The sequence below is a fragment of the Ranitomeya variabilis genome, chromosome 4, assembly GCF_051348905.1.
Source record: "Ranitomeya variabilis isolate aRanVar5 chromosome 4, aRanVar5.hap1, whole genome shotgun sequence".
NCBI lineage: Eukaryota > Metazoa > Chordata > Amphibia > Anura > Dendrobatidae > Ranitomeya > Ranitomeya variabilis.
In genome coordinates this window covers 635,111,184-635,137,727 of record NC_135235.1, presented here as the reverse complement: position 1 = coordinate 635,137,727, position 26,544 = coordinate 635,111,184, and the positions used below count along the sequence as shown (strand labels likewise).

Genomic DNA, 26,544 nt, shown 5'->3' with positions numbered 1-26,544 from the left:
GGAGAAGTGGTAAGAAATTATGTAGAAAAACAGAAAAGATCACAATCATGTAATGTCTATGATCAGCTTTGTCCGGTCATCCCCACCAGGTATAAAGTATACACTGAATGGTCGCATTAAATAAAGTCCCCCATCTAGTAGGGCATTGAGGGAAGAGTTACAGAGGGCCAGCCGAGCCCTGAAGCTGGACAGGGGAGAGTTACAGAAAACATCTATCCACTGGTATCAGAGAACCCAGAATGTGCCAAAAAATTCTAATTTCCCTACTGTTGGTCAACACTGACCCTGGAACTGGTCTCCTGCTGCTATTGCCCATCTATACTAAGTAAAGATGGCTACATTCCTGCACATTAGTTGAACACTAGCGCGGTATTCAGCTGTAGTGTATATAAAAGCACAACATGTTCTCAGAACTATTGTTCACATTTTAATTGATACGTTTACCTTCCATGGGATCCAATATCACTGGATATTTCTAATTGATGACACCAGTCTATACTCTTCACATCACTGCATGCAAAAACAACTTCATAGGGTTGCTTTAATTGTGCTGTGACAGTGTTCGAAGTATTTCAGATTCCTCAATGCTCTAATTTTGAAAACGGATCAACCAAATTTACACTGCACTCTCCAGTCATAATAAGTTTCAAGTGGGGGTGTGAAGTGTGTTTCTATTACATTGTCCATTCAGTGTATAATACTGGTGGATAAAACAAAACTGAGCACAAGACCTTCACAGCTGTCCACAGCTCATAGGGGAGATCTCATGACACGTTCTCTCCATCTACCTGATGATCCTGAGGAACATTGGGAACTTCTTGTTTACAGTCCTTTGGAAGAAGACCAGGAAATCTCTCTGGTGTTGTCCTCCTACTGGATAGAACTGGAAGAAACACATACAGGGACTTAATTCATTCTTTACATACAGATAATTATAGGCCGTGTGTATTTAGTCCTGTCTATTACCTGGTGATGTGAGGGGCTGGGGAACCTCCATCATAATGTCCTTGTACAGATCTTTGTGTCCTTCTAAATACTCCCACTCCTCCATGGAGAAATAGACGGCGACATCCTGACACCTTATAGGAACCTGACACATATAATGATACCATCATCCCCCCGATCCCTCCATAACATTACTGTATAATGTCCCAGCATTCCCAGCAGTGTCACCTCTCCAGTCAGCAGCTCAATCATCTTGTAGGCAAGTTCTAGGATCTTCTGGTCATTGATGTCATCGTGTATCAGGGGGTGAGGTGGAGGCCCCGTGATTGGGCTCAGGGGTCTTCCCCATCCCTCAGACACAGGGTCCTGGCAGCGCTCACTAGAGGTCTTCTTCACTACTGTGTAATCCTGGTTATGGAGAGACACATTAATAAATCTCACTACAGACATTTCCAGAGTCCTCACCTCTCCAGTTCTGTCCATCTGTTATTCCCATAGATAAGAATGAAGTAATGTGACGTCATCAGAATCTCTCACCTCTCCAGTAAGCCGGAAGAGGATCTCTAGGGTGAGGTGTAATATCCTCTCCGCCATCTTGTCCCTGTCCCTAGCCATCCTTGTAGAGTCACTCAGGAGAATTCTCTTATATAGAAGATCTCCACTGAGAGGATCCGATATATCCGAGACCTGAATGGGGAGAAGATGACAATGTGACATCATAAAGATCCCATGTAAGAAATCTCCGGAGCTGTTACCGGCGTCACATGATCACTACATCCAGTCATGGCCCCGTCCTGCCCCCAGTATAACACACAGTCCAATTAGGCTGCGTGCACCACGATCAGAAATAGCTGCATCCAAAATGCTGCGTTCTAAGTTAGAATCACAAAGGATGAGATTTATAGAAATCCCATGCGCATTATGCTTCTATTTAATGCTGAGTAAACTCACCCGCGGTTCTGTATTACGGGCCGCAGCACGTTAATTTCAGCATGGGAAACGCTTGTCTCCACTGTGTAGTTTCCCCCTTAGCCAGTCATTTGATTTGTTAAATCTGCATAGGTTCACTAAGAACATGCAGATTTAATAGCTTGCTTAGAATGCAGCGTTTTGGATGCAGCAAAAATATGTAGCCTCAGTCACGTACAGAGATTTATCATAGACTCAGTAGTGAAAGTGTTAATGTCCCCTGCACCCAGTAATGAGGAATCTGCACCTGCAGAGCCACACACTAGATATATGGCTGTGACTGAATCCTAGTGGGTAATATGATCCGGTCATTTTCTCCACTAGGATTTGTATCTCCCAGCTCTTACATGAGGAGCCGGCTGTACCCTAATGTGCAGAGTCCCGGTGCCCCCCAGGACTGAGTCCTGTCCCCTCTATCACACAGTCCCTGCTCCCCCATTACCGCTCACCAGTGCAGACTTCTCCCTTCAGCACTTACATGTGGAGCCGGCTGTACCCTAATGTGCAGAGTCCCGGTGCCCCCCAGGACTGAGTCCTGTCCCCTCTATCACACAGTCCCTGCTCCCCCATTACCGCTCACCAGTGCAGACTTCTCCCTTCAGCTCTTACATGTGGAGCCGGCTGTACCCTAATGTGCAGAGTCCCGGTGCCCCCCAGGACTGAGTCCTGTCCCCTCTATCACACAGTCCCTGCTCCCCCATTACCGCTCACCAGTGCAGACTTCTCCCTTCAGCTCTTGCATGTGGAGCCGGCTGTACCCTAATGTGCAGAGTCCCGGTGCCCCCCAGGACTGAGTCCTGTCCCCTCTATCACACAGTCCCTGCTCCCCCATTACCGCTCACCAGTGCAGACTTCTCTCTTCAGCTCTTACATGTGGAGCCGGCTGTACCCTAATGTGCAGAGTCCCGGTGCCCCCCAAGACTGAGTCCTGTCCCCTCTATCACACCGTCCCTGCTCCCCCATTACCGCTCACCAGTGCAGACTTCTCTCTTCAGCTCTTACATGTGGAGCCGGCTGTACCCTAATGTGCAGAGTCCCGGTGCCCCCCAGGACTGAGTCCTGTCCCCTCTATCACACAGTCCATAGTAACATAGTAACATAGTTAGTAAGGCCGAAAAAAGACATTTGTCCATCCAGTTCAGCCTATATTCCTATATTCCATCATAATAAATCCCCAGATCTACATCCTTCTACAGAACCTAATAATTGTATGATACAATATTGTTCTGCTCCAGGAAGACATCCAGGCCTCTCTTGAACCCCTCGACTGAGTTCGCCATCACCACCTCCTCAGGCAAGCAATTCCAGATTCTCACTGCCCTAACAGTAAAGAATCCTCTTCTATGTTGGTGGAAAAACCTTCTCTCCTCCAGACGCAAAGAATGCCCCCTTGTGCCCGTCACCTTCCTTGGTATAAACAGATCCTCAGCGAGATATTTGTATTGTCCCCTTATATACTTATACATGGTTATTAGATCGCCCCTCAGTCGTCTTTTTTCTAGACTAAATAATCCTAATTTCGCTAATCTATCTGGGTATTGTAGTTCTCCCATCCCCTTTATTAACTTTGTTGCCCTCCTTTGTACTCTCTCTAGTTCCATTATATCCTTCCTGAGCACCGGTGCCCAAAACTGGACACAGTACTCCATGTGCGGTCTAACTAGGGATTTGTACAGAGGCAGTATAATGCTCTCATCATGTGTATCCAGACCTCTTTTAATGCACCCCATGATCCTGTTTGCCTTGGCAGCTGCTGCCTGGCACTGGCTGCTCCAGGTAAGTTTATCATTAACTAGGATCCCCAAGTCCTTCTCCCTGTCAGATTTACCCAGTGGTTTCCCGTTCAGTGTGTAATGGTGATATTGATTCCTTCTTCCCATGTGTATAACCTTACATTTATCATTGTTAAACCTCATCTGCCACCTTTCAGCCCAAGTTTCCAACTTATCCAGATCCATCTGTAGCAGAATACTATCTTCTCTTGTATTAACTGCTTTACATAGTTTTGTATCATCTGCAAATATCAATATTTTACTGTGAAAACCTTCTACCAGATCATTAATGAATATGTTGAAGAGAACAGGTCCCAATACCGACCCCTGCGGTACCCCACTGGTCACAGCGACCCAGTTAGAGACTATACCATTTATAACCACCCTCTGCTTTCTATCACTAAGCCAGTTACTAACCCATTTACACACATTTTCCCCCAGACCAAGCATTCTCATTTTGTGTACCAACCTCTTGTGCGGCACGGTATCAAACGCTTTGGAAAAATCGAGATATACCACGTCCAATGACTCACCGTGGTCTAGCCTATAGCTTACCTCTTCATAAAAACTGATTAGATTGGTTTGACATGAGCGATTTCTCATAAACCCATGCTGATATGGAGTTAAACAGTTATTCTCATTGAGATAATCCAGAATAACATCCTTCAGAAACCCTTCAAATATTTTACCAACAGTAGAGGTTAGACTTACTGGCCTATAATTTCCAGGTTCACTTTTAGAGCCCTTTTTGAATATTGGCACCACATTTGCTATGCGCCAGTCCTGCGGAACAGACCCCGTCGCTATAGAGTCCCCCATTACCCCTCACCAGTGCAGACTTCTCCCTTCAGCTCTTACATGTGGGGCCGGCTGTACCCTAATGTGCTGAGTCCCGGTGCCCCCAGGACTGAGTCCTGTCCCCTCTATCACACAGTCCCTGCTCCCCCATTACCGCTCACCAGTGCAGACTTCTCCCTTCAGCTCTTACATGTGGAGCCAGCTGTACCCTAATGTGCAGAGTCCCGGTTCCCCCCAGGACTGAGTTATGTCCCCTCTATCACACAGTCCCTGCTCCCCCATTACCGCTCACCAGTGCAGACTTCTCCCTTCAGCTCTTACATGTGGAGCCGGCTGTACCCTAATGTGCAGATTCCCGGTGCCCCCCAGGACTGAGTCCTGTCCCCTCTATCACACAGTCCCTGCTCCCCCATTACCGCTCACCAGTGCAGACTTCTCCCTTCAGCTCTTACATGTGGAGCCGGCTGTACCCTAATGTGCAGAGTCCCGGTGCCCCCCAGGACTGAGTCCTGTCCCCCCTATCACACAGTCCCTGCTCCCCCATTACCGCTCACCAGTGCAGACTTCTCCCCTCAGCTCTTACATGTGGAGCAGGCTGTACTTTAATGTGCAGATTCCCGGTGCCCCCCAGGACTGAGTCCTGTCCCCTCTATCACACAGTCCCTGCCCCCCATTACCGCTCACCAGTGCAGACTTCTCCCTTCAGCTCTTACATGTGGAGCCGGCTGTACCCTAATGTGCAGAGTCCCGGCGCCCCCAGGACTGAGTCCTGTCCCCTCTATCACACAGTCCCTGCCCCCCATTACCGCTCACCAGTGCAGACTTCTCCCTTCAGCTCTTACATGTGGAGCCGGCTGTACCCTAATGTGCAGAGTCCCGGTGCCCCCCAGGACTGAGTCCTGTCCCCTCTATCACACAGTCCCTGCCCCCCCATTACCGCTCACCAGTGCAGACTTCTCCCCTCAGCTCTTACATGTGGAGCCGGCTGTACCCTAATGTGCACAGTCCCGGTGCCCCCCAGGACTGAGTCCTGTCCCCTCTATCACACAGTCCCTGCTCCCCCATTACCGCTCACCAGTGCAGACTTCTCCCCCCAGCTCTTACATGTGGAGCCGGCTGTACCCTAATGTGCAGAGTCCCGGTGCCCCCCAGGACTGAGTCCTGTCCCCTCTATCACACAGTCCCTGCTCCCCCATTACCGCTCACCAGTGCAGACTTCTCCCCCCAGCTCTTACATGTGGAGCCGGCTGTACCCTAATGTGCAGAGTCCCGGTGCCCCCCAGGACTGAGTCCTGTCCCCCCTATCACACAGTCCCTGCTCCCCCATTACCACTCACCAGTGCAGACTTCTCCCCTCAGCTCTTACATGTGGAGCCGGCTGTACCCTAATGTGCAGAGTCCCGGTGCCCCCCAGGACTGAGTCCTGTCCCCTCTATCACACAGTCCCTGCCCCCCATTACCGCTCACCAGTGCAGACTTCTCCCCTCAGCTCTTACATGTGGAGCCGGCTGTACCCTAATGTGCAGAGTCCCGGTGCCCCCCAGGACTGAGTCCTGCCCCCTCTATCACACAGTCCCTGCTCCCCCATTACCGCTCACCAGTGCAGACTTCTCCCCTCAGCTCTTACATGTGGAGCCGGCTGTACCCTAATGTGCAGAGTCCCGGTGCCCCCCAGGACTGAGTCCTGTCCCCTCTATCACACAGTCCCTGCCCCCCCATTACCGCTCACCAGTGCAGACTTCTCCCTCCAGCTCTTACATGTGGAGCCGGCTGTACCCTAATGTGCAGAGTCCCGGTGCCCCCCAGGACTGAGTCCTGTCCCCCCTATCACACAGTCCCTGCTCCCCCATTACCGCTCACCAGTGCAGACTTCTCCTCCAGCCTCTGTAGTTTCTAGATTGGAGTGGCTCCTGTGAGGGATAATGTCACGGAAAGGGCGGAGCTTTCTCCATTCAATTCCCAACCCCATAGCAGGAAACAGCATTGTACTGAGGCTTCATTAGAGGAGAGGACTGAGGGGGGGACATCCTAAAAGAATGATGAAAAAGAAAAATAAAAAGAATGAACATAATTTATAGGTCCACAAATATTGAGAGGGTTTATATATTTCTTATGCATCTTGGCCATGGAATGAACATGAAATATATGCAGACAATTAAGAAATGAACACATATGTATATATTATATTCCCTGGGCTTGATAGATGGGGAATGAAGATGAAATATATGTAGATGATAGGAGAATGAGCACATATAAGGTTGCCATTGGGACCAAAAGTCATGCGGAATATAATATACCCCTTTTTTTATGGAATATGTGTACATTCTCCTATTATCTACATATATTTCATGATCATTCCTCACCTATAAAGCACAGGGAATATAATATACACCTGTTTATATGGGATATGTGTTTATTCCCCTATTATCTACATATATTTCATGTTCATTCCCCACCTACAAGGCCGGAGTTACACTCAGCGTAGGGAAATACGGTCCGTATTTTACATGCGTAATACAGAAATGTTTCCAAAATAGTGATCCGTATGTAATCCGTACGCCATCCGTACAGCGAGATTTTCTCGCCGGCTTGCAAAACGGACATACAATGGATCTATGGGCTCAAATATTCACGAAAACATATATATATATATATATATATATATATATATATATATATATATATGTCAGTGAGACACACACATATATATATATATACTCTCCACTCTACTCTCAAGATCGCATCTCACCACCTGTGCACTTGACCCGCTCCCATCCCACCTCATCCCAAACCTCACCACAGTCTTCATCCCAACCCTAACCCATCTCTTCAACCTATCACTATCAACTGGTGTTTTCCCCTCAAGCTTTAAACATGCCTCCATCACACCTATCCTCAAAAAGCCCTCTCTTGACCCATCCTCTGTATCTAGCTATCGCCCTATATCACTTATCCCTTATGCCTCCAAACTACTGGAACAACACATCTACCTTGAACTGTCCTCCCATCTCTCTTCTTGCTCCCTCTTTGACCGCTTACAATCTGGCTTCCGGTCACACCATTCCACTGAAACTGCCCTAAGGTCACTAACGACCTCTTAACCGCCAAGAGCAAGCGACACTACTCTGTCCTCCTCCTCCTCAACCTGTCGGCTGCCTTTGACACCATTCCCTATTATTACAGACCCTCTCATCCCTTGGCATCACAGATTTGGCCCTATCCTGGATCTCATCATACCTAACAGACCGGACATTCAGCGTCTCCCACTCACACACTACCTCCTCACCTCGCCCCCTATCTGTCGGAGTCCCACAAGGTTCAGTCCTTGGACCCCTGCTCTTCTCCATTTACACCTTTGGCCTGGGACAGCTTATAGAATCTCATGGCTTTCAGTATCACCTCTATGCTGATGACACACAGATCTACATCTCCGGACCAGATATCACCTCCCTACTAACCAGAATCCCTCAATGTCTGTCCACTATTTCATCCTTCTTCTCCACTAGATTTCTCAAACTTAACATGGACAAAACAGAATTCATCATCTTTCCCCCACCTCACGCGACCCCCCCAATGAACCTAACCATTACAGTAAATGGCTGCCCACTTGTTATGGACCTGGTGGTTAGGTGCACCAGAATGACCTGATAGTTATCACGGAATCGGGACGAGCTCTGGGGAAGTGGGAACTCTGCTGACCGCAAACCCTACTCCTATCACACACACTAGAAATAGCCGTGGAGCGTGCCTGACTCTGCCTAGACGCCTCTTCACAGCCTAAGAGCTTACTACCCCTAAAGAAAGGAAACACAGCCTCACCTTGCCTCAGAGAAATTCCCTAAAGGTAAAGGCAGCCCCCCACAAGTATTGACTGTGAGTTAAGAGGAAATCACAAACCCAGGAATGAAATAGGTTTTAGCAAAGGAGGCCAGTCTAACTAAACAGATTGAGGATAGACAAGGGAACTTTGCGGTCAACACAAAAAACTACAAAAAACACGCAGAGTGTGCAAAAAGACCCCCGCACCGACTCACGGTGCGGTGGTGCCACTCTGCACCCCCAGAGCTTCCAGCTAGCAAGGCAATTTCATGATAGCAAGCTGGACTAGAACTTAGCAAGAAAACAATGAGCAACAAATGAACAATCAGAGACTTAGCTTCTGCTGGAGTAGACAGGTCAACAGAAAGGTCCAAGAGAGATCTGAAAAAGGAATAAGACATCGACAGCCGGCATGCACTAACGATCTGAGTGGAGTTAAATAGAGCAGCCAGTAGCAGCAAACGAGAACAGGTGAGGAAAGAACCTCAATGGCTAGTAGCTCCACTCACAGCCACCAGAGGGAGTTCACAGACAGAACTCGCCGAAGTACCATTCATGACCACAGGAGGGAGTTCGAGAACGGAATTCACAACAGTACCCCCCCCTTGAAGAGGGGTCACCGAACCCTCACCAGAGCCCCCAGGCCGATCAGGACGAGCCAAATGAAAGGCACGAACTAAATCAGCAGCATGGACATCAGAGGCAACAACCCAGGAATTATCCTCCTGACCATAGCCCTTCCATTTGACCAAGTACTGAAGTTTCCGTCTCGAAACACGAGAATCCAAAATCTTCTCCACCACATACTCCAACTCCCCCTCGACCAACACCGGAGCAGCAGGATCAACGGAGGGAACCATAGGCACCACATATCTCTGCAGCAACGACCTATGGAACACATTATGGATGGCAAAAGAAGCAGGAAGGGCCAAACGAAATGACACAGGATTGAGAATTTCAGAAATCTTATAAGGACCAATGAAACGAGGCTTAAACTTAGGAGAAGAAACCTTCATAGGAACATAACGAGACGATAACCAAACCAAGTCCCCAACACGAAGTCGGGGACCAACACGGCGACGGCGGTTAGCGAAACGTTGAGCCTTCTCTTGGGACAAGGTCAAATTGTCCACCACGTGAGTCCAAATTTGTTGCAACCTGTCCACCACAGAATCCAACCCAGGACAGTCCGAAGGCTCAACCTGCCCTGAAGAAAGACGAGGATGAAAACCAGAATTACAAAAAAAAGGCGAAACCAAAGTAGCCGAACTGGCCCGATTATTAAGGGCGGACTCAGCCAATGGCAAGAAGGTCACCCAATCATCCTGATCCGCAGAAACAAAGCATCTCAGATATGTTTCCAAAGTCTGATTGGTTCGTTCGGTTTGGCCATTTGTCTGAGGATGGAAAGCCGAAGAAAAAGACAAATCAATGCCCATCTTAGCACAAAAGGACCGCCAAAACCTTGAAACAAACTGGGAGCCTCTATCAGACACGATGTTCTCCGGAATGCCATGCAAACGAACCACATGTTGGAAAAATAATGGAACCAAATCAGAGGAGGAAGGCAACTTAGGCAAGGGTACCAAATGGACCATTTTAGAGAAGCGATCACAAATCACCCAGATGACCGACATCCTTTGAGAAACAGGAAGATCTGAAATAAAATCCATGGAAACATGCGTCCAGGGCCTTTTCTGGACCGGCAAGGGCAAAAGTAACCCACTGGCACGAGAACAGCAGGGCTTAGCCCGAGCACAAGTCCCACAAGACTGCACAAAAGAACGCACATCCCGCGACAAAGAAGGCCACCAAAAGGACCTAGCCACCAAATCTCTGGTACCAAAAATCCCAGGATGACCAGCCAACACCGAACAATGAACCTCAGAGATAACTCTATTAGTCCATCTATCAGGGACAAACAGTTTCTCCGCTGGACAATGGTCAGGTCTATCAGCCTGGAACTCCTGCAGCACCCGCCGCAAATCAGGGGAGATGGCAGACAGAATTACCCCCTCTCTGAGAATACCAGCCGGCTCAGAAACTCCAGGGGAATCAGGCACAAAACTCCTTGAAAGGGCATCAGCCTTCACATTCTTAGAACCCGGAAGGTATGAAACCACAAAATTGAAACGGGAGAAAAACAGCGACCAACGAGCCTGTCTAGGATTCAACCACTTGGCAGACTCGAGATAAGTCAGATTCTTGTGATCAGTTAAGACCACCACGCGATGCTTGGCTCCTTCAAGCCAATGTCGCCACTCCTCGAATGCCCACTTCATAGCCAACAACTCCCGATTGCCAACATCATAATTACGCTCAGCAGGTGAAAACTTTCTAGAAAAGAAAGCACATGGCTTCATTACAGAGCCATCAGAACTTCTCTGAGACAAAACAGCCCCTGCTCCAATCTCAGAAGCATCAACCTCGACCTGAAAAGGGAGCGAAACATCTGGCTGACACAACACAGGAGCCGAAGAGAAACGACGTTTCAACTCCTGAAAAGCCTCAACGGCCGCAGAGGACCAATTCACCACATCAGCACCCTTCTTGGTCAAATCAGTCAACGGTTTAACAACACTAGAAAAATTAGCGATGAAGCGACGGTAAAAATTGGCAAAGCCCAGAAATTTCTGAAGGCTCTTCACAGATGTAGGCCGAGTCCAATCATAAATGGCCTGAACTTTAACAGGATCCATCTCGATAGTAGAAGGGGAAAAAATGAAGCCCAAAAAGGAAACCTTCTGAACTCCAAAGAGACATTTAGATCCCTTCACAAACAAGGAATTAGCACGAAGGACCTGGAACACCATTCTGACCTGCTTCACATGAGACTCCCAATCATCCGAAAAGACCAAAATATCATCCAAATATACGATCATGAATCTATCCAGATACTTTCGGAAGATGTCATGCATAAAGGACTGAAACACAGAGGGAGCATTAGAAAGGCCGAATGGCATCACCAGGTACTCAAAATGGCCCTCGGACGTATTAAATGCGGTTTTCCATTCATCGCCCTGTTTAATATGCACGAGATTATACGCCCCTCGAAGATCTATCTTGGTGAACCAACTAGCCCCCTTATTCCGAGCAAATAAATCAGACAGTAGAGGCAAAGGGTACTGAAATTTGACCGTGATTTTATTAAGAAGGCGGTAATCTATACAAGGTCTCAGAGAACCATCCTTCTTGGCCACAAAAAAGAACCCTGCTCCCAATGGTGACGACGACAGGCGAATATGCCCTTTCTCCAAGGACTCCTTTATATAACTCCGCATAGCGGCGTGTTCTGGCACAGACAAATTGAAAAGTCGTCCCTTAGGGAACTTGCTACCAGGAATCAAATTAATAGCACAATCACAATCCCTATGAGGAGGTAGGGCACTAGATTTGGGCTCATCAAATACATCCCAGTAATCCGACAAAAACTCAGGAACTTCAGAAGGAGTGGAGGAAGAAATTGACAACAATGGAACATCCCCATGTACCCCTTGACAACCCCAACTGGACACAGACATTGATTTCCAATCCAATACTGGATTATGGACCTGTAGCCATGGCAAACCCAACACGACCACATCATGCAGATTATGCAACACCAAAAAGCGAATATCCTCCTGATGTGCAGGAGCCATGCACATGGTCAACTGGGTCCAGTACTGAGGCTTATTCTTGGCCAAAGGCGTAGCATCAATTCCCCTCAATGGAATGGGATGCTGCAATGGCTCCAAGAACAACCACAGCGCCTGGCAAACTCTGTCCATCAAATTCAGGGCAGCGCCTGAATCCACAAATGCCATAACAGAGTAGGACGACAAAGAGCAAATCAGAGTAACGGACAAAAGAAATTTAGGCTGTACAGTACCAATGGTGACGGACCTAGCGAACCGCTTAGTGCGCTTAGGACACTCAGAGATAGCATGAGTGGAGTCACCACAGTAAAAACACAGCCCATTCTGACGTCTGTGTTCTTGCCGTTCAGCTCTGGTCAAAGTCCTATCACATTGCATAGGCTCAGGCCTCTGCTCAGAGGATACCGCCAAATGGTGCACAGTTTTGCGCTCACGTAAGCGCCGATCGATCTGTATGGCCAAGGACATTGACTCATTCAGACCAGCAGGCGTGGGGAACCCCACCATAACATCCTTAAGGGCTTCAGAAAGACCCTTTCTAAAAATTGCTGCCAGGGCACACTCATTCCACTGAGTAAGCACAGACCACTTTCTGAACTTCTGGCAATATACCTTCGCTTCATCCTGACCCTGACACAAAGCCATCAAAATTTTCTCTGCCTGATTCACAGAATTAGGTTCATCATAAAGCAATCCCAGCGCCAGAAAAAACGCATCTACATTACGCAATGCAGGATCTCCTGGCGCCAGAGCGAATGCCCAGTCTTGAGGGTCGCCACGTAACAAAGAAATAATGATTTTTACTTGCTGAATAGGGTCACCAGAAGAGCGGGGTTTCAGAGCAAGAAACAGTTTACAATTATTTTTGAAATTCAGAAATTTAGATCTATCCCCAGAAAACAAATCAGGAATTGGAATTCTAGGCTCTAACATCGGATTCTGAACTACATAATCCTGAATGCTTTGTACCCTTGCAGTGAGTTGATCCATACTAGAGGACAGACCTTGAATGTCCATATCTACACCTGAGTCCTGAACCACCCAAAGGTTAAGGGGAAAAGAAAGACAAAACACACTGCAGAAAAAAAAAATTGTCTCAGAACTTCTCTTTTTCCTCTATTGAGATGCATTAACACTTTGTGGGCCGGCTGTACTGTTATGGACCTGGTGGTTAGGTGCACCGGAATGACCTGATAGTTATCACGGAATCGGGGCGAGCTCTGGGGAAGTGGGAACTCTGCTGACCGCAAACCCTACTCCTATCACACACACTTGAAATAGCCGTGGAGCGTGCTGTTATGATCCTTAGTGGTTGAGGATCACAAATTACTCCAGCAAGGTAACTAACATAGACTGACCGCAAATCTGAACCTATCCAAACACACTAGAGGTAGCCGGTGAACGTGCCTAAAATCTTAGACGTCTCGAGCCAGCCTGAGGAACTAACTACCCCTAGAGAGAAAGAAAGACCCCTCTTGCCTCCAGATAAATAATACCCAAAGATATAGAAGCCCCCAACAGATAATAACGGTTAGGTAAGAGGAAGGCACATACACAGGGGTGAAAACAGATTCAGCAAATGAGGCCCACTAATACTAGAGAGCAGAAAATAGAAAAGGGATCTATGCGGTCAATAAAAAACCCTTACAAAATATCCCCACTGAGATTTCAAGAACCCCCGCACCAACTAACGGTGTGGGGGGAGAAACTCAGTCCCCTAGAGCAACCAGCAAGCACAGAAATCACATTTTAGCAAGCTGGACAAAAAAACATGATAAACGCTGATAATCAGAAAAATGAACAAACAAGAATTTAGCTTGTCTTGGAGAGACTGGGAGCAAGGTAGTCACAAGGAATCTGAAGAGCACTGAATACATTGATAGCAGGCAAGGAACTGAGTATCCAGGTGAGTTAAATAGGAAACCAACCAAGGATAACGAACCAGCTGATGCAGCCAACCTGCAGAAAGACAACACTACACAGTACCGCTTGTGACCACTAGAGGGAGCCCAAAAATAGAGTTCACAACAGCGTGCCTGACTCTGCCTAGACACCTCTTCACAGCCTAAGAGCTAACTACCCCTAAAGAAAGGAAACACAGCCTCACCTTGCCTCAGAGAAATTCCCCAAAGGTAAAGGCAGCCCCCCACAAGTATTGACTGTGAGTTAAGAGGAAATCACAAACCCAGGAATGAAATAGGTTTTAGCAAAGGAGGCCAGTCTAGCTAAACAGATTGAGGATAGACAAGGGAACTTTGCGGTCAACACAAAAAACTACAGAAACCACGCAGAGTGTGCAAAAAGACCCCCGCACCGACTCACGGTGCGGTGGTGCCACTCTGCACCCCCAGAGCTTCCAGCTAGCAAGGCAATTTCATGATAGCAAGCTGGACTAGAACTTAGCAAGAAAACAATGAGCAACAAATGAACAATCAGAGACTTAGCTTCTGCTGGAGTAGACAGGTCAACAGAAAGGTCCAAGAGAGATCTGAACCAGTACTAAGACATCGACAGCCGGCATGCACTAACGATCTGAGTGGAGTTAAATAGAGCAGCCAGTAGCAGCAAACGAGAACAGGTGAGGAAAGAACCTCAATGGCTAGTAGCTCCACTCACAGCCAACAGAGGGAGTTCATAGACAGAACTCGCCGAAGTACCATTCATGACCACAGGAGGGAGTTCGAGAACGGAATTCACAACAGTACCCCCCCCTTGAGGAGGGGTCACCGAACCCTCACCAGAGCCCCCAGGCCGATCAGGACGAGCCAAATGAAAGGCACGAACTAAATCGGCAGCATGGACATCAGAGGCAACAACCCAGGAATTATCCTCCTGACCATAGCCCTTCCATTTGACCAAGTACTGAAGCTTCCGTCTCGAAACACGAGAATCCAAAATCTTCTCCACCACATACTCCAACTCCCCCTCGACCAACACCGGAGCAGGAGGATCAACGGAGGGAACCATAGGCACCACATATCTCTGCAGCAACGACCTATGGAACACATTATGGATGGCAAAAGAAGCAGGAAGGGCCAAACGAAATGACACAGGATTGAGAATTTCAGAAATCTTATAAGGACCAATGAAACGAGGCTTAAACTTAGGAGAAGAACCCTTCATAGGAACATAACGAGACGATAACCAAACCAAGTCCCCAACACGAAGTCGGGGACCAACACGGCGACGGCGGTTAGTGAAACGTTGAGCCTTCTCTTGGGACAAGGTCAAATTGTCCACCACATGAGTCCAAATTTGTTGCAACCTGTCCACCACAGAATCCACACCAGGACAGTCCGAAGGCTCAACCTGCCCTGAAGAAAAACGAGGATGAAAACCAGAATTACAAAAAAAAAGGTGAAACCAAAGTAGCCGAACTGGCCCGATTATTAAGGGCGAACTCAGCCAATGGCAAGAAGGTCACCCAATCATCCTGATCTGCAGAAACAAAGCATCTCAGATATGTTTCCAAAGTCTGATTGGTTCGTTCGGTTTGGCCATTTGTCTGAGGATGGAAAGCCGAAGAAAAAGACAAATCAATGCCCATCTTAGCACAAAAGGACCGCCAAAACCTTGAAACAAACTGGGAGCCTCTATCAGACACGATGTTCTCCGGAATGCCATGCAAACGAACCACATGTTGGAAAAATAATGGAACCAAATCAGAGGAGGAAGGCAACTTAGGCAAGGGTACCAAATGGACTATTTTAGAGAAGCGATCACAAACCACCCAGATGACCGACATCCTTTGAGAAACAGGAAGATCTGAAATAAAATCCATGGAAACATGCGTCCAGGGCCTTTTCGGGACCAGCAAGGGCAAAAGTAACCCACTGGCACGAGAACAGCAGGGCTTAGCCCGAGCACAAGTCCCACAAGACTGCACAAAAGAACGCACATCCCGTGACAAGGAAGGCCACCAAAAGGACCTAGCCACCAAATCTCTGGTACCAAAAATCCCAGGATGACCAGCCAACACCGAACAATGAACCTCAGAGATAACTCTATTAGTCCATCTATCAGGGACAAACAGTTTCTCCGCTGGACAACGGTCAGGTCTATCAGCCTGGAACTCCTGCAGCACCCGCCGCAAATCAGGGGAGATGGCAGACAGAATTACCCCCTCTCTGAGAATACCAGCCGGCTCAGAAACTCCAGGGGAATCAGGCACAAAACTCCTTGAAAGGGCATCAGCCTTCACATTCTTAGAACCCGGAAGGTATGAAACCACAAAATTGAAATGGGAGAAAAACAGCGACCAACAAGCCTGTCTAGGATTCAGCCGCTTGGCAGACTCGAGATAAGTCAGATTCTTGTGATCCGTTAAGACCACCACGCGATGCTTGGCTCCTTCAAGCCAATGTCGCCACTCCTCGAATGCCCACTTCATAGCCAACAACTCCCAATTGCCAACATCATAATTACGCTCAGCAGGTGAAAACTTTCTAGAAAAGAAAGCACATGGCTTCATTACAGAGCCATCAGAACTTCTCTGAGACAAAACAGCCCCTGCTCCAATCTCAGAAGCATCAACCTCGACCTGAAAAGGGAGCGAAACATCTGGCTGACACAACACAGGAGCCGAAGAGAAACGACGTTTCAACTCCTGAAACGCCTCAACGGCCGCAGAGGACCAATTCACCACATCAGCACCCTTCTTGGTCAAATCAGTCAACGGTTTAACAACACTAGAAAAATTAGCGATGAAGCGACGGTAAAAATTGGCAAAGCCCAGAAATTTCTGAAGGCTCTTCACAGATGTAGGCCGAGTCCAATCATAAATGGCCTGAACTTTAACAGGATCCATCTCGATAGTAGAAGGGGAAAAAATGAAGCCCAAAAAGGAAACCTTCTGAACTCCAAAGAGACATTTAGATCCCTTCACAAACAAGGAATTAGCACGAAGGACCTGGAACACCATTCTGATCTGCTTCACATGAGACTCCCAATCATCCGAAAAGACCAAAATATCATCCAAATATACGATCATGAATCTATCCAGATACTTTCGGAAGATGTCATGCATAAAGGACTGAAACACAGAGGGAGCATTAGAAAGGCCGAATGGCATCACCAGGTACTCAAAATGGCCCTCGGACGTATTAAATGCGGTTTTCCATTCATCGCCCTGTTTAATACGCACGAGATTATACGCCCCTCGAAGATCTATCTTGGTGAACCAACTAGCCCCCTTAATCCGAGCAAATAAATCAGACAGTAGAGGCAAAGGGTACTGAAATTTGACCGTGATTTTATTAAGAAGGCGGTAATCTATACAAGGTCTCAGACAACCATCCTTCTTGGCCACAAAAAAGAACCCTGCTCCCAATGGTGACGACGACAGGCGAATATGCCCTTTCTCCAAGGACTCCTTTATATAACTCCGCATAGCGGCGTGTTCTGGCACAGACAAATTGAAAAGTCGTCCCTTAGGGAACTTGCTACCAGGAATCAAATTAATAGCACAATCACAATCCCTATGAGGAGGTAGGGCACTAGATTTGGGCTCATCAAATACATCACAGTAATCCGACAAAAACTCAGGAACTTCAGAAGGAGTGGAGGAAGAAATTGACAACAATGGAACATCCCCATGTACCCCTTGACAACCCCAACTGGACACAGACATTGATTTCCAATCCAATACTGGATTATGGACCTGTAGCCATGGCAAACCCAACACGACCACATCATGCAGATTATGCAACACCAAAAAGCGAATATCCTCCTGATGTGCAGGAGCCATGCACATGGTCAACTGGGTCCAGTTCTGAGGCTTATTCTTGGCCAAAGGCGTAGCATCAATTCCTCTCAATGGAATGGGATGCTGCAATGGCTCCAAGAAAAACCACAGCGCCTGGCAAACTCTAAGTCCATCAAATTCAGGGCAGCACCTGAATCCACAAATGCCATAACAGAGTAGGATGACAAAGAGCAAATCAGAGTAACAGACAAAATAAATTTAGGCTGTACAGTACCAATGGTGACGGACCTAGCGAACCGCTTAGTGCGCTTAGGACACTCAGAGATAGCATGAGTGGAGTCACCACAGTAAAAACACAGCCCATTCTGACGTCTGTGTTCTTGCCGTTCAGCTCTGGTCAAAGTCCTATCACATTGCGTAGGCTCAGGCCTCTGCTCAGAGGATACCGCCAAATGGTGCACAGTTTTGCGCTCACGTAAGCGCCGATCGATCTGCATGGCCAAGAACATTGACTCATTCAGACCAGCAGGCGTGGGGAACCCCACCATAACATCCTTAAGGGCTTCAGAAAGACCCTTTCTAAAAATTGCTGCCAGGGCACACTCATTCCACTGAGTAAGCACAGACCACTTTCTGAACTTCTGGCAATATACCTTCGCTTCATCCTGACCCTGACACAAAGCCATCAAAATTTTCTCTGCCTGATACACAGAATTAGGTTCATCATAAAGCAATCCCAGCGCCAGAAAAAATGCATCTACATTACGCAATGCAGGATCTCCTGGCGCCAGAGCAAATGCCCAGTCTTGAGGGTGGCCACGTAACAAAGAAATAATGATTTTTACTTGCTGAATAGGGTCACCAGAAGAGCGGGGTTTCAGAGCAAGAAACAGTTTACAATTATTTTTGAAATTCAGAAATTTAGATCTATTCCCAGAAAACAAATCAGGAATTGGAATTCTAGGCTCTAACATCGGATTCTGAACTACATAATCCTGAATGCTTTGTACCCTTGCAGTGAGTTGATCCACACTAAAGGACAGACCTTGAATGTCCATATCTACACCTGAGTCCTGAACCACCCAAAGGTTAAGGGGAAAAGAAAGACAAAACACACTGCAGAAAAAAAAAAATGGTCTCAGAACTTCTCTTTTCCCTCTATTGAGATGCATTAACACTTTGTGAGCTGGCTGTACTGTTATGGACCTGGTGGTTAGGTGCACCGGAATGACCTGATAGTTATCACGGAATCGGGACGAGCTCTGGGGAAGTGGGAACTCTGCAGACCGCAAACCCTACTTTTATCACACACACTTGAAATAGCCGTGGAGCGTGCCTGACTCTGCCTAGACGCCTCTTCACAGCCTAAGAGCTAACTACCCCTAAAGAAAGGAAACACAGCCTCACCTTGCCTCAGAGAAATTCCCCAAAGGTAAAGGCAGCCCCCCACAAGTATTGACTGTGAGTTAAGAGGAAATCACAAACCCAGGAATGAAATAAGTTTTAGCAAAGGAGGCCAGTCTAACTAAACAGATTGAGGATAGACAAGGGAACTTTGCGGTCAACACAAAAAACTACAAAAACTACGCAGAGTGTGCAAAAAGACCCCCGCACCGACTCACGGTGCGGTGGTGCCACTCTGCACTCTGCACCCCCAGTACTTCCAGCTAGCAAGGCAATTTCATGATAGCAAGCTGGACTAGAACTTAGCAAGAAAACAATGAGCAACAAATGAACAATCAGAGACTTAGCTTCTGCTGTAGTAGACAGGTCAACAGAAAGGTCCAAGAGAGATCTGAACCAGTACTAAGACATCGACAGCCGGCATGCACTAACGATCTGAGTGGAGTTAAATAGAGCAGCCAGTAGCAGCAAACGAGAACAGGTGAGGAAAGAACCTCAATGGCTAGTAGCTCCACTCACAGCCACCAGAGGGAGTTCACAGACAGAACTCGCCGAAGTACCATTCATGACCACAGGAGGGAGTCCGAGAACGGAATTCACAACAGTACCCCCCCCCCTTGAGGAGGGGTCACCGAACCCGCACCAGAGCCCCCAGGCTGATCAGGACGAGCCAAATGAAAGGCACGAACTAAATCGGCAGCATGGACATCAGAGGCAACAACCCAGGAATTATCCTCCTGACCATAGCCCTTCCATTTGACCAAGTACTGAAGTTTCCGTCTCGAAACACGAGAATCCAAAATCTTCTCCACCACATACTCCAACTCCCCCTCGACCAACACCGGAGCAGCAGGATCAACGGAGGGAACCATAGGCACCACATATCTCCGCAGCAACGACCTATGGAACACATTATGGATGGCAAAAGAAGCAGGAAGGGCCAAACGAAATGACACAGGATTGAGAATTTCAGAAATCTTATAAGGACCAATGAAACGAGGCTTAAACTTAGGAGAAGAAACCTTCATAGGAACATAACGAGACGATAACCAAACCAAGTCCCCAACACGAAGTCGGGGACCAACACGGCGACGGCGGTTAGCGAAACGTTGAGCCTTCTCTTGGGACAAGGTCAAATTGTCCACCACATGAGTCCAAATTTGTTGCAACCTGTCCACCACAGAATTCACACCAGGACAGTCCGAAGGCTCAACCTGCCCTGAAGAAAAACGAGGATGAAAACCAGAATTACAAAAAAAAGGCAAAACCAAAGTAGCTGAACTGGCCCGATTATTAAGGGCGAACTCAGCCAATGGCAAGAAGGTCACCCAATCATCCTGATCCGCAGAAACAAAGCATCTCAGATATGTTTCCAAAGTCTGATTGGTTCGTTCGGTTTGGCCATTTGTCTCAGGATGGAAAGCCGAAGAAAAAGACAAATCATTGCCCATCTTAGCACAAAAGGACCGCCAAAACCTTGAAACAAACTGGGAGCCTCTATCAGACACGATGTTCTCCGGAATGCCATGCAAACGAACCACATGTTGGAAAAATAATGGAACCAAATCAGAGGAGGAAGGCAACTTAGGCAAGGGTACCAAATGGACCATTTTAGAGAAGCGATCACAAACCACCCAGATGACCGACATCCTTTGAGAAACAGGAAGATCTGAAATAAAATCCATGGAAACATGCGTCCAGGGCCTTTTCGGGACCGGCAAGGGCAAAAGTAACCCACTGGCATGAGAACAGCAGGGCTTAGCCCGAGCACAAGTCCCACAAGACTGCACAAAAGAACGCACATCCCGCGACAAGGAAGGCCACCAAAAGGACCTAGCCACCAAATCTCTGGTACCAAAAATCCCAGGATGACCAGCCAACACCGAACAATGAACCTCAGATATACAGTGCCTACAAGTAGTATTCAACCCCCTGCAGATTTAGCAGGTTTAATAAGATGCAAATAAGTTAGAGCCTTCAAACTTCAAACAAGAGCAGGATTTATTAACAGATGCATAAATCTTACAAACCAAAAAGTTTTGTTGCTCAGTTAAATTTTTATAAATTTTAAACATAAAAGTGTGGGTCAATTATTATTCAACCCCTAGGTTTAATATTTTGTGGAATAACCTTTGTTTGCAATTACAGCTAATAATCGTCTTTTATAAGACCTGATCAGGCCGGCACAGGTCTCTGGAGTTATCTTGGCCCACTCCTCCATGCAGATCTTCTCCAAGTTATCTAGGTTCTTTGGGTGTCTCATGTGGACTTTAATCTTGAGCTCCTTCCACAAGTTTTCAATTGGGTTAAGGTCAGGAGACTGACTAGGCCACTGCAACACCTTGATTTTGTGCCTCTTGAACCAGGCCTTGGTTTTCTTGGCTGTGTGCTTTGGGTCGTTGTCTTGGTGGAAGATGAAATGATGACCCATCTTAAGATCCTTGATGGAGGAGCGGAGGTTCTTGGCCAAAATCTCCAGGTAGGCCGTGCTATCCATCTCCCCATGGATGCGGACCAGATGGCCAGGCCCCTTGGCTGAGAAACAGCCCCACAGCATGATGCTGCCACCACCATGCTTGACTGTAGGGATGGTATTCTTGGGGTCGTATGCAGTGCCATCCAGTCTCCAAACGTCACGTGTGTGGTTGGCACCAAAGATCTCGATCTTGGTCTCATCAGACCAGAGAACCTTGAACCAGAGTCAGTCTCAGAGTCCTCCAAGTGATCATGAGCAAACTGTAGACGAGCCTTGACATGACGCTTTGAAAGTAAAGGTACCTTATGGGCTCGTCTGGAATGGAGACCATTGCGGTGGAGTACGTTACTTATGGTATTGACTGAAACCAATGTCCCCACTGCCATGAGATCTTCCCGGAGCTCCTTCCTTGTTGTCCTTGGGTTAGCCTTGACTCTTCGGACAAGCCTGGCCTCAGCACGGGAGGAAACTTTCAAAGGCTGTCCAGGCCGTGGAAGGCTAACAGTAGTTCCATAAGCCTTCCACTTCCGGATGATGCTCCCAACAGTGAAGACAGGTAGGCCCAACTCCTTGGAAAGGGTTTTGTACCCCTTGCCAGCTTTGTGACCCTCCACGATCTTGTCTCTGATGGCCTTGGAATGCTCCTTTGTCTTCCCCATGTTGACCATGTATGAGTGCTGTTCACAAGTTTGGGGAGGGTCTTAAATAGTCAGAAAAGGCTGGAAAAAGAGATAATTAATCCAAACATGTGAAGCTCATTGTTCTTTGTGCCTGAACTACTTCTTAATACTTTAGGGGAACCAAACAGAATTCTGGTGGGTTGAGGGGTTGAATAATAAATGACCCTCTGAAAATACTTTTCCCAATTTAAAAAAAAAATAAACAAAGAAATAACATTCTTTTTTGCTGCAGTGCATTTCACACTTCCAGGCTGATCTACAGTCCAAATGTCACAATGCCAAGTTAATTCCAAATGTGTAAACCTGCTAAATCTGCAGGGGGTTGAATACTACTTGTAGGCACTGTAACTCCATTAGTCCATCTATCAGGGACAAACAGTTTCTCCGCTGGACAACGGTCAGGTCTATCAGCCTGGAACTCCTGCAGCACCCGCCGCAAATCAGGGGAGATGGCAGACAGAATTACCCCCTCTCTGAGAATACCAGCCGGCTCAGAAACTCCAGGGGAATCAGGCACAAAACTCCTTGAAAGGGCATCAGCCTTCACATTCTTAGAACCCGGAAGGTATGAAACCACAAAATTGAAACGGGAGAAAAACAGCGACCAACGAGCCTGTCTAGGATTCAACCACTTGGCAGACTTGAGATAAGTCAGATTCTTGTGATCCGTTAAGACCACCACGCGATGCTTGGCTCCTTCAAGCCAATGTCGCCACTCCTCGAATGCCCACTTCATAGCCAACAACTCCCGATTGCCAACATCATAATTACGCTCAGCAGGCGAAAACTTTCTAGAAAAGAAAGCACATGGCTTCATTACAGAGCCATCAGAACTTCTCTGAGACAAAACAGCCCCTGCTCCAATCTCAGAAGCATCAACCTCGACCTGAAAAGGGAGCGAAACATCTGGCTGACACAACACAGGAGCCGAAGAGAAACGACGTTTCAACTCCTGAAAAGCCTCAACGGCCGCAGAGGACCAATTCACCACATCAGCACCCTTCTTGGTCAAATCAGTCAACGGTTTAACAACACTAGAAAAATTAGCGATGAAGCGACGGTAAAAATTGGCAAAGCCCAGAAATTTCTGAAGGCTCTTCACAGATCTAGGCCGAGTCCAATCATAAATGGCCTGAACTTTAACAGGATCCATCTCGATAGTAGAAGGGGAAAAAATGAAGCCCAAAAAGGAAACCTTCTGAACTCCAAAGAGACATTTAGATCCCTTCACAAACAAGGAATTAGCACGAAGGACCTGGAACACCATTCTGACCTGCTTCACATGAGACTCCCAATCATCCGAAAGGACCAAAATATCATCCAAATATACGATCATGAATCTATCCAGATACTTTCGGAAGATGTCATGCATAAAGGACTGAAACACAGAGGGAGCATTAGAAAGGCCGAATGGCATCACCAGGTACTCAAAATGGCCTTCGGGCGTATTAAATGCGGTTTTCCATTCATCGCCCTGTTTAATACGCACGAGATTATACGCCCCTCGAAGATCTATCTTGGTGAACCAACTAGCCCCCTTAATCCGAGCAAATAAATCAGACAGTAGAGGCAAAGGGTACTGAAATTTGACCGTGATTTTATTAAGAAGGCGGTAATCTATACAAGGTCTCAGAGAACCATCCTTCTTGGCCACAAAAAAGAACCCTGCTCCCAATGGTGACGACGACGGGCGAATATGCCCTTTCTCCAAGGACTCCTTTATATAACTCCGCATAGCGGCATGTTCTGGCACAGACAAATTGAAAAGTCGTCCCTTAGGGAACTTGCTACCAGGAATCAAATTAATAGCACAATCACAATCCCTATGAGGAGGTAGGGCACTAGATTTGGGCTCATCAAATACATCCCGTGTTAGCCGGAGTATTACCACAGCAGCGCGTGTTACTTCATATAAGCAGCAGAATCCAACGTAAGGCAAACTGTGTTTAATATATGCAGCTTGAACTGGAACAAAATAAGAAAGCTTTGACAGTAACTACCGATATAATCTAGTCCATGTAACACATGTCTCTCTGTGAAGGAAACAGCAGCAGACTGATGCAATCAGTGAGTGTCCTTAGACCTTTTTTTTTTTTTTTTGTACAAACTTTAACAATCACAGCATAGCTGACAAATGAACACTCATAGACATTCAATGCAGACTACAACAGGAATGGAGTTGTTGCATTTAAACTTATTCCAACACCCCCACTCAACAACTGCTTATCCTGTTAGTCCCATTGCAGTTCTGAATTCTTCAAACTTGGCTCTTGACAATGGCTTTGTCAAAACATCTGCTAACATCTTGTCAGATTCACAGTAAACAAACTTTAGAACTTCACGCTCTACTAAGTCACGCAAGTGATGATGTTTAACATCAATGTGCTTTGTTCTTGCACTTATCCTTTCACTGCTGGCGAGCTTGATACATCCTTGGTTGTCCTCATAGATAACAGTTGGTTCAGCTAGTGGTTTGCCGAATTCTTCCAAAAGTTGCTTCAACCAAATTAACTCTTGACTTGCATGAGCAGCTGATGTATATTCTGCTTCTGTAGAAGACAATGCAACTGACACTTGTTTTCTACTCGACCATGAGATTGAAGTGTGTCCTAACTTGAACAAGTAACCACTTGTTGATCTTCGATCACTTGAGTCTCCAGCCCAATCTGCATCTACATATCCTCTGAGAATTAGATCTCCTGATGCAGAAATCTTTAGACTTAACTCTTGGGTTGCCTTAAGATACTGAAGAAGTCTCTTAATTGCATTCCAATCTCTTTGGCGTGGCTTGCTTACACGTCGGCAGAGAATTCCCACTGTGGCTGAGATATCTGGACGGGTTGTGGTTGCTATGTATAGAAGTGCCCCCACTGCTTGTCTGTAACTGTCATTTGTGGGTAGCAGATCTTCTTCTCCTTCCAATTTTAGGTAAGATGGATCCATTGGAGTTAATATGCCTTTGGCTTCTGACATTCCAAACTGGTTTAGAACTGTGGAGATTTTAGAATTTTGATTAAGAAGAAAACTTCCATCTTCCTCTCTCTGGATTTGGATTCCCAAATAGTATGTCACATCTCCAAGGTCCTTGGTCTCGAAATGCTTGTTCAGAATTTGACCTAGTTTTGAAATTTCTCTCTCTTCTTGATGCGCTATTATTACATCATCCACATATAGAATAACATACATCCAATCTTGTGATACACTTTTTGTATACAAACATGGATCCGCTTGAGACCTTTTAAATCCTTCGTCGATTAACACTTTGTTCATCTTAGTGTTCCATGCTCTTGCTGATTGCTTAAGGCCGTAGAGAGATTTTTGCATTCTGCAAACAAGGTTCTCTTTACCCCTTTTAACATAGCCTTCTGGTTGAGTCATGTACAGCTCTTCTTCAATGTCTCCATGTAGAAAGGCTGTTTTGATGTCAAAATGTCTTACTTTCATCTGCTGAACAGCAGCTATGGATAATAAAGTTCTGAATGTAGTTTGCTTGGCAACTGGAGCAAAAGTAGCATCATAATCTTCACCATATTTTTGTGAATATCCTTTTGCGACCAATCTTGCTTTAAAACGGTGAATATTACCTTCGGAGTCATATTTGTTCTTAAAGACCCACTTACATCCAATTGCTTTCTTGCCTTGAGGTAGCTCTGTGAGCTCCCATGTTTTGAGCTTATGAAGGGATTCCATTTCTTCATCAGCAGCTTTTATCCATTTTTGCTTCTTATGAATAGGCAGTTTTTGCATTTCCTGCCATGACTGTGGCTCTTCTTCTGGAATTGATCTGACCATATAAGAAAGGCGTTTAGCTGGAATTCCTTTATTTGATCTTTCTGATCTTCTGATCTCCTGAGGTTGGCTTGGTTCTTCTGTTTCTTTTTCAGTACTTTCAGAGCATATCCAGACTTCAGTATTTTCTTTGAGATTCTCTTCAATGTCTGGAATCACTGACTGAAATTCTTGTTCCTTAGGTTGAATTATTTGCGTAACCTCATGAAATTTGAGCGATACTGAGTTTTCATCAATCACTACATCTCTGCTGATTGTTACTGTGTTGGTCTGTGGATGCAGGATTCTGTATCCTTTCTGAGTTTCACTGTACCCCACAAGAACTCCTTCCTTTGCATGAGATTCCCACTTAGAACGTTTTTCTTTGGGAACATGCACAAAAGTTTTGCTTCCGAATATCCTGAGATGCTTCAGGTTGGGCTTCTCACAGTTCCATAGCTCATATGGAGTTTTACTTGTAGCTTTACTTGGCAGTCGATTTTGAAGATAGGTAGCAGTCATGATGGCTTCTCCCCAATATGTTGTAGGTAGGTTTCCATCAAATAGCATACTT

General features: G+C 46.6%; 3 protein-coding genes across 5 annotated transcripts in view; 1 reads left to right on the top strand and 2 right to left on the bottom strand.

Moving 5' to 3' along the window:
* LOC143767206 (zinc finger BED domain-containing protein 6-like) overlaps positions 1 to 6,478 on the bottom strand; it is a 59,971-nt gene extending 53,493 nt beyond the window's left edge. For all 3 annotated transcript variants that reach the window (XM_077255341.1, XM_077255343.1, XM_077255340.1), the window contains exons 1-5: positions 6,345 to 6,478; positions 1,483 to 1,632; positions 1,174 to 1,353; positions 967 to 1,090; positions 789 to 883 (exon numbers count right to left, since the gene is read on the bottom strand). In XM_077255341.1, the coding sequence (XP_077111456.1) occupies positions 789 to 883; positions 967 to 1,090; positions 1,174 to 1,353; positions 1,483 to 1,560 (477 nt within the window). In that variant the 5' untranslated portion in view covers positions 1,561 to 1,632; positions 6,345 to 6,478. The remainder of the gene's footprint in view (positions 1 to 788; positions 884 to 966; positions 1,091 to 1,173; positions 1,354 to 1,482; positions 1,633 to 6,344) is intronic.
* LOC143767208 (uncharacterized) overlaps positions 1 to 26,544 on the top strand; it is a 521,413-nt gene that overhangs the window by 84,599 nt on the left and 410,270 nt on the right. The window lies entirely within an intron of this gene.
* LOC143767238 (uncharacterized) overlaps positions 1 to 26,544 on the bottom strand; it is a 388,340-nt gene that overhangs the window by 240,167 nt on the left and 121,629 nt on the right. The window lies entirely within an intron of this gene.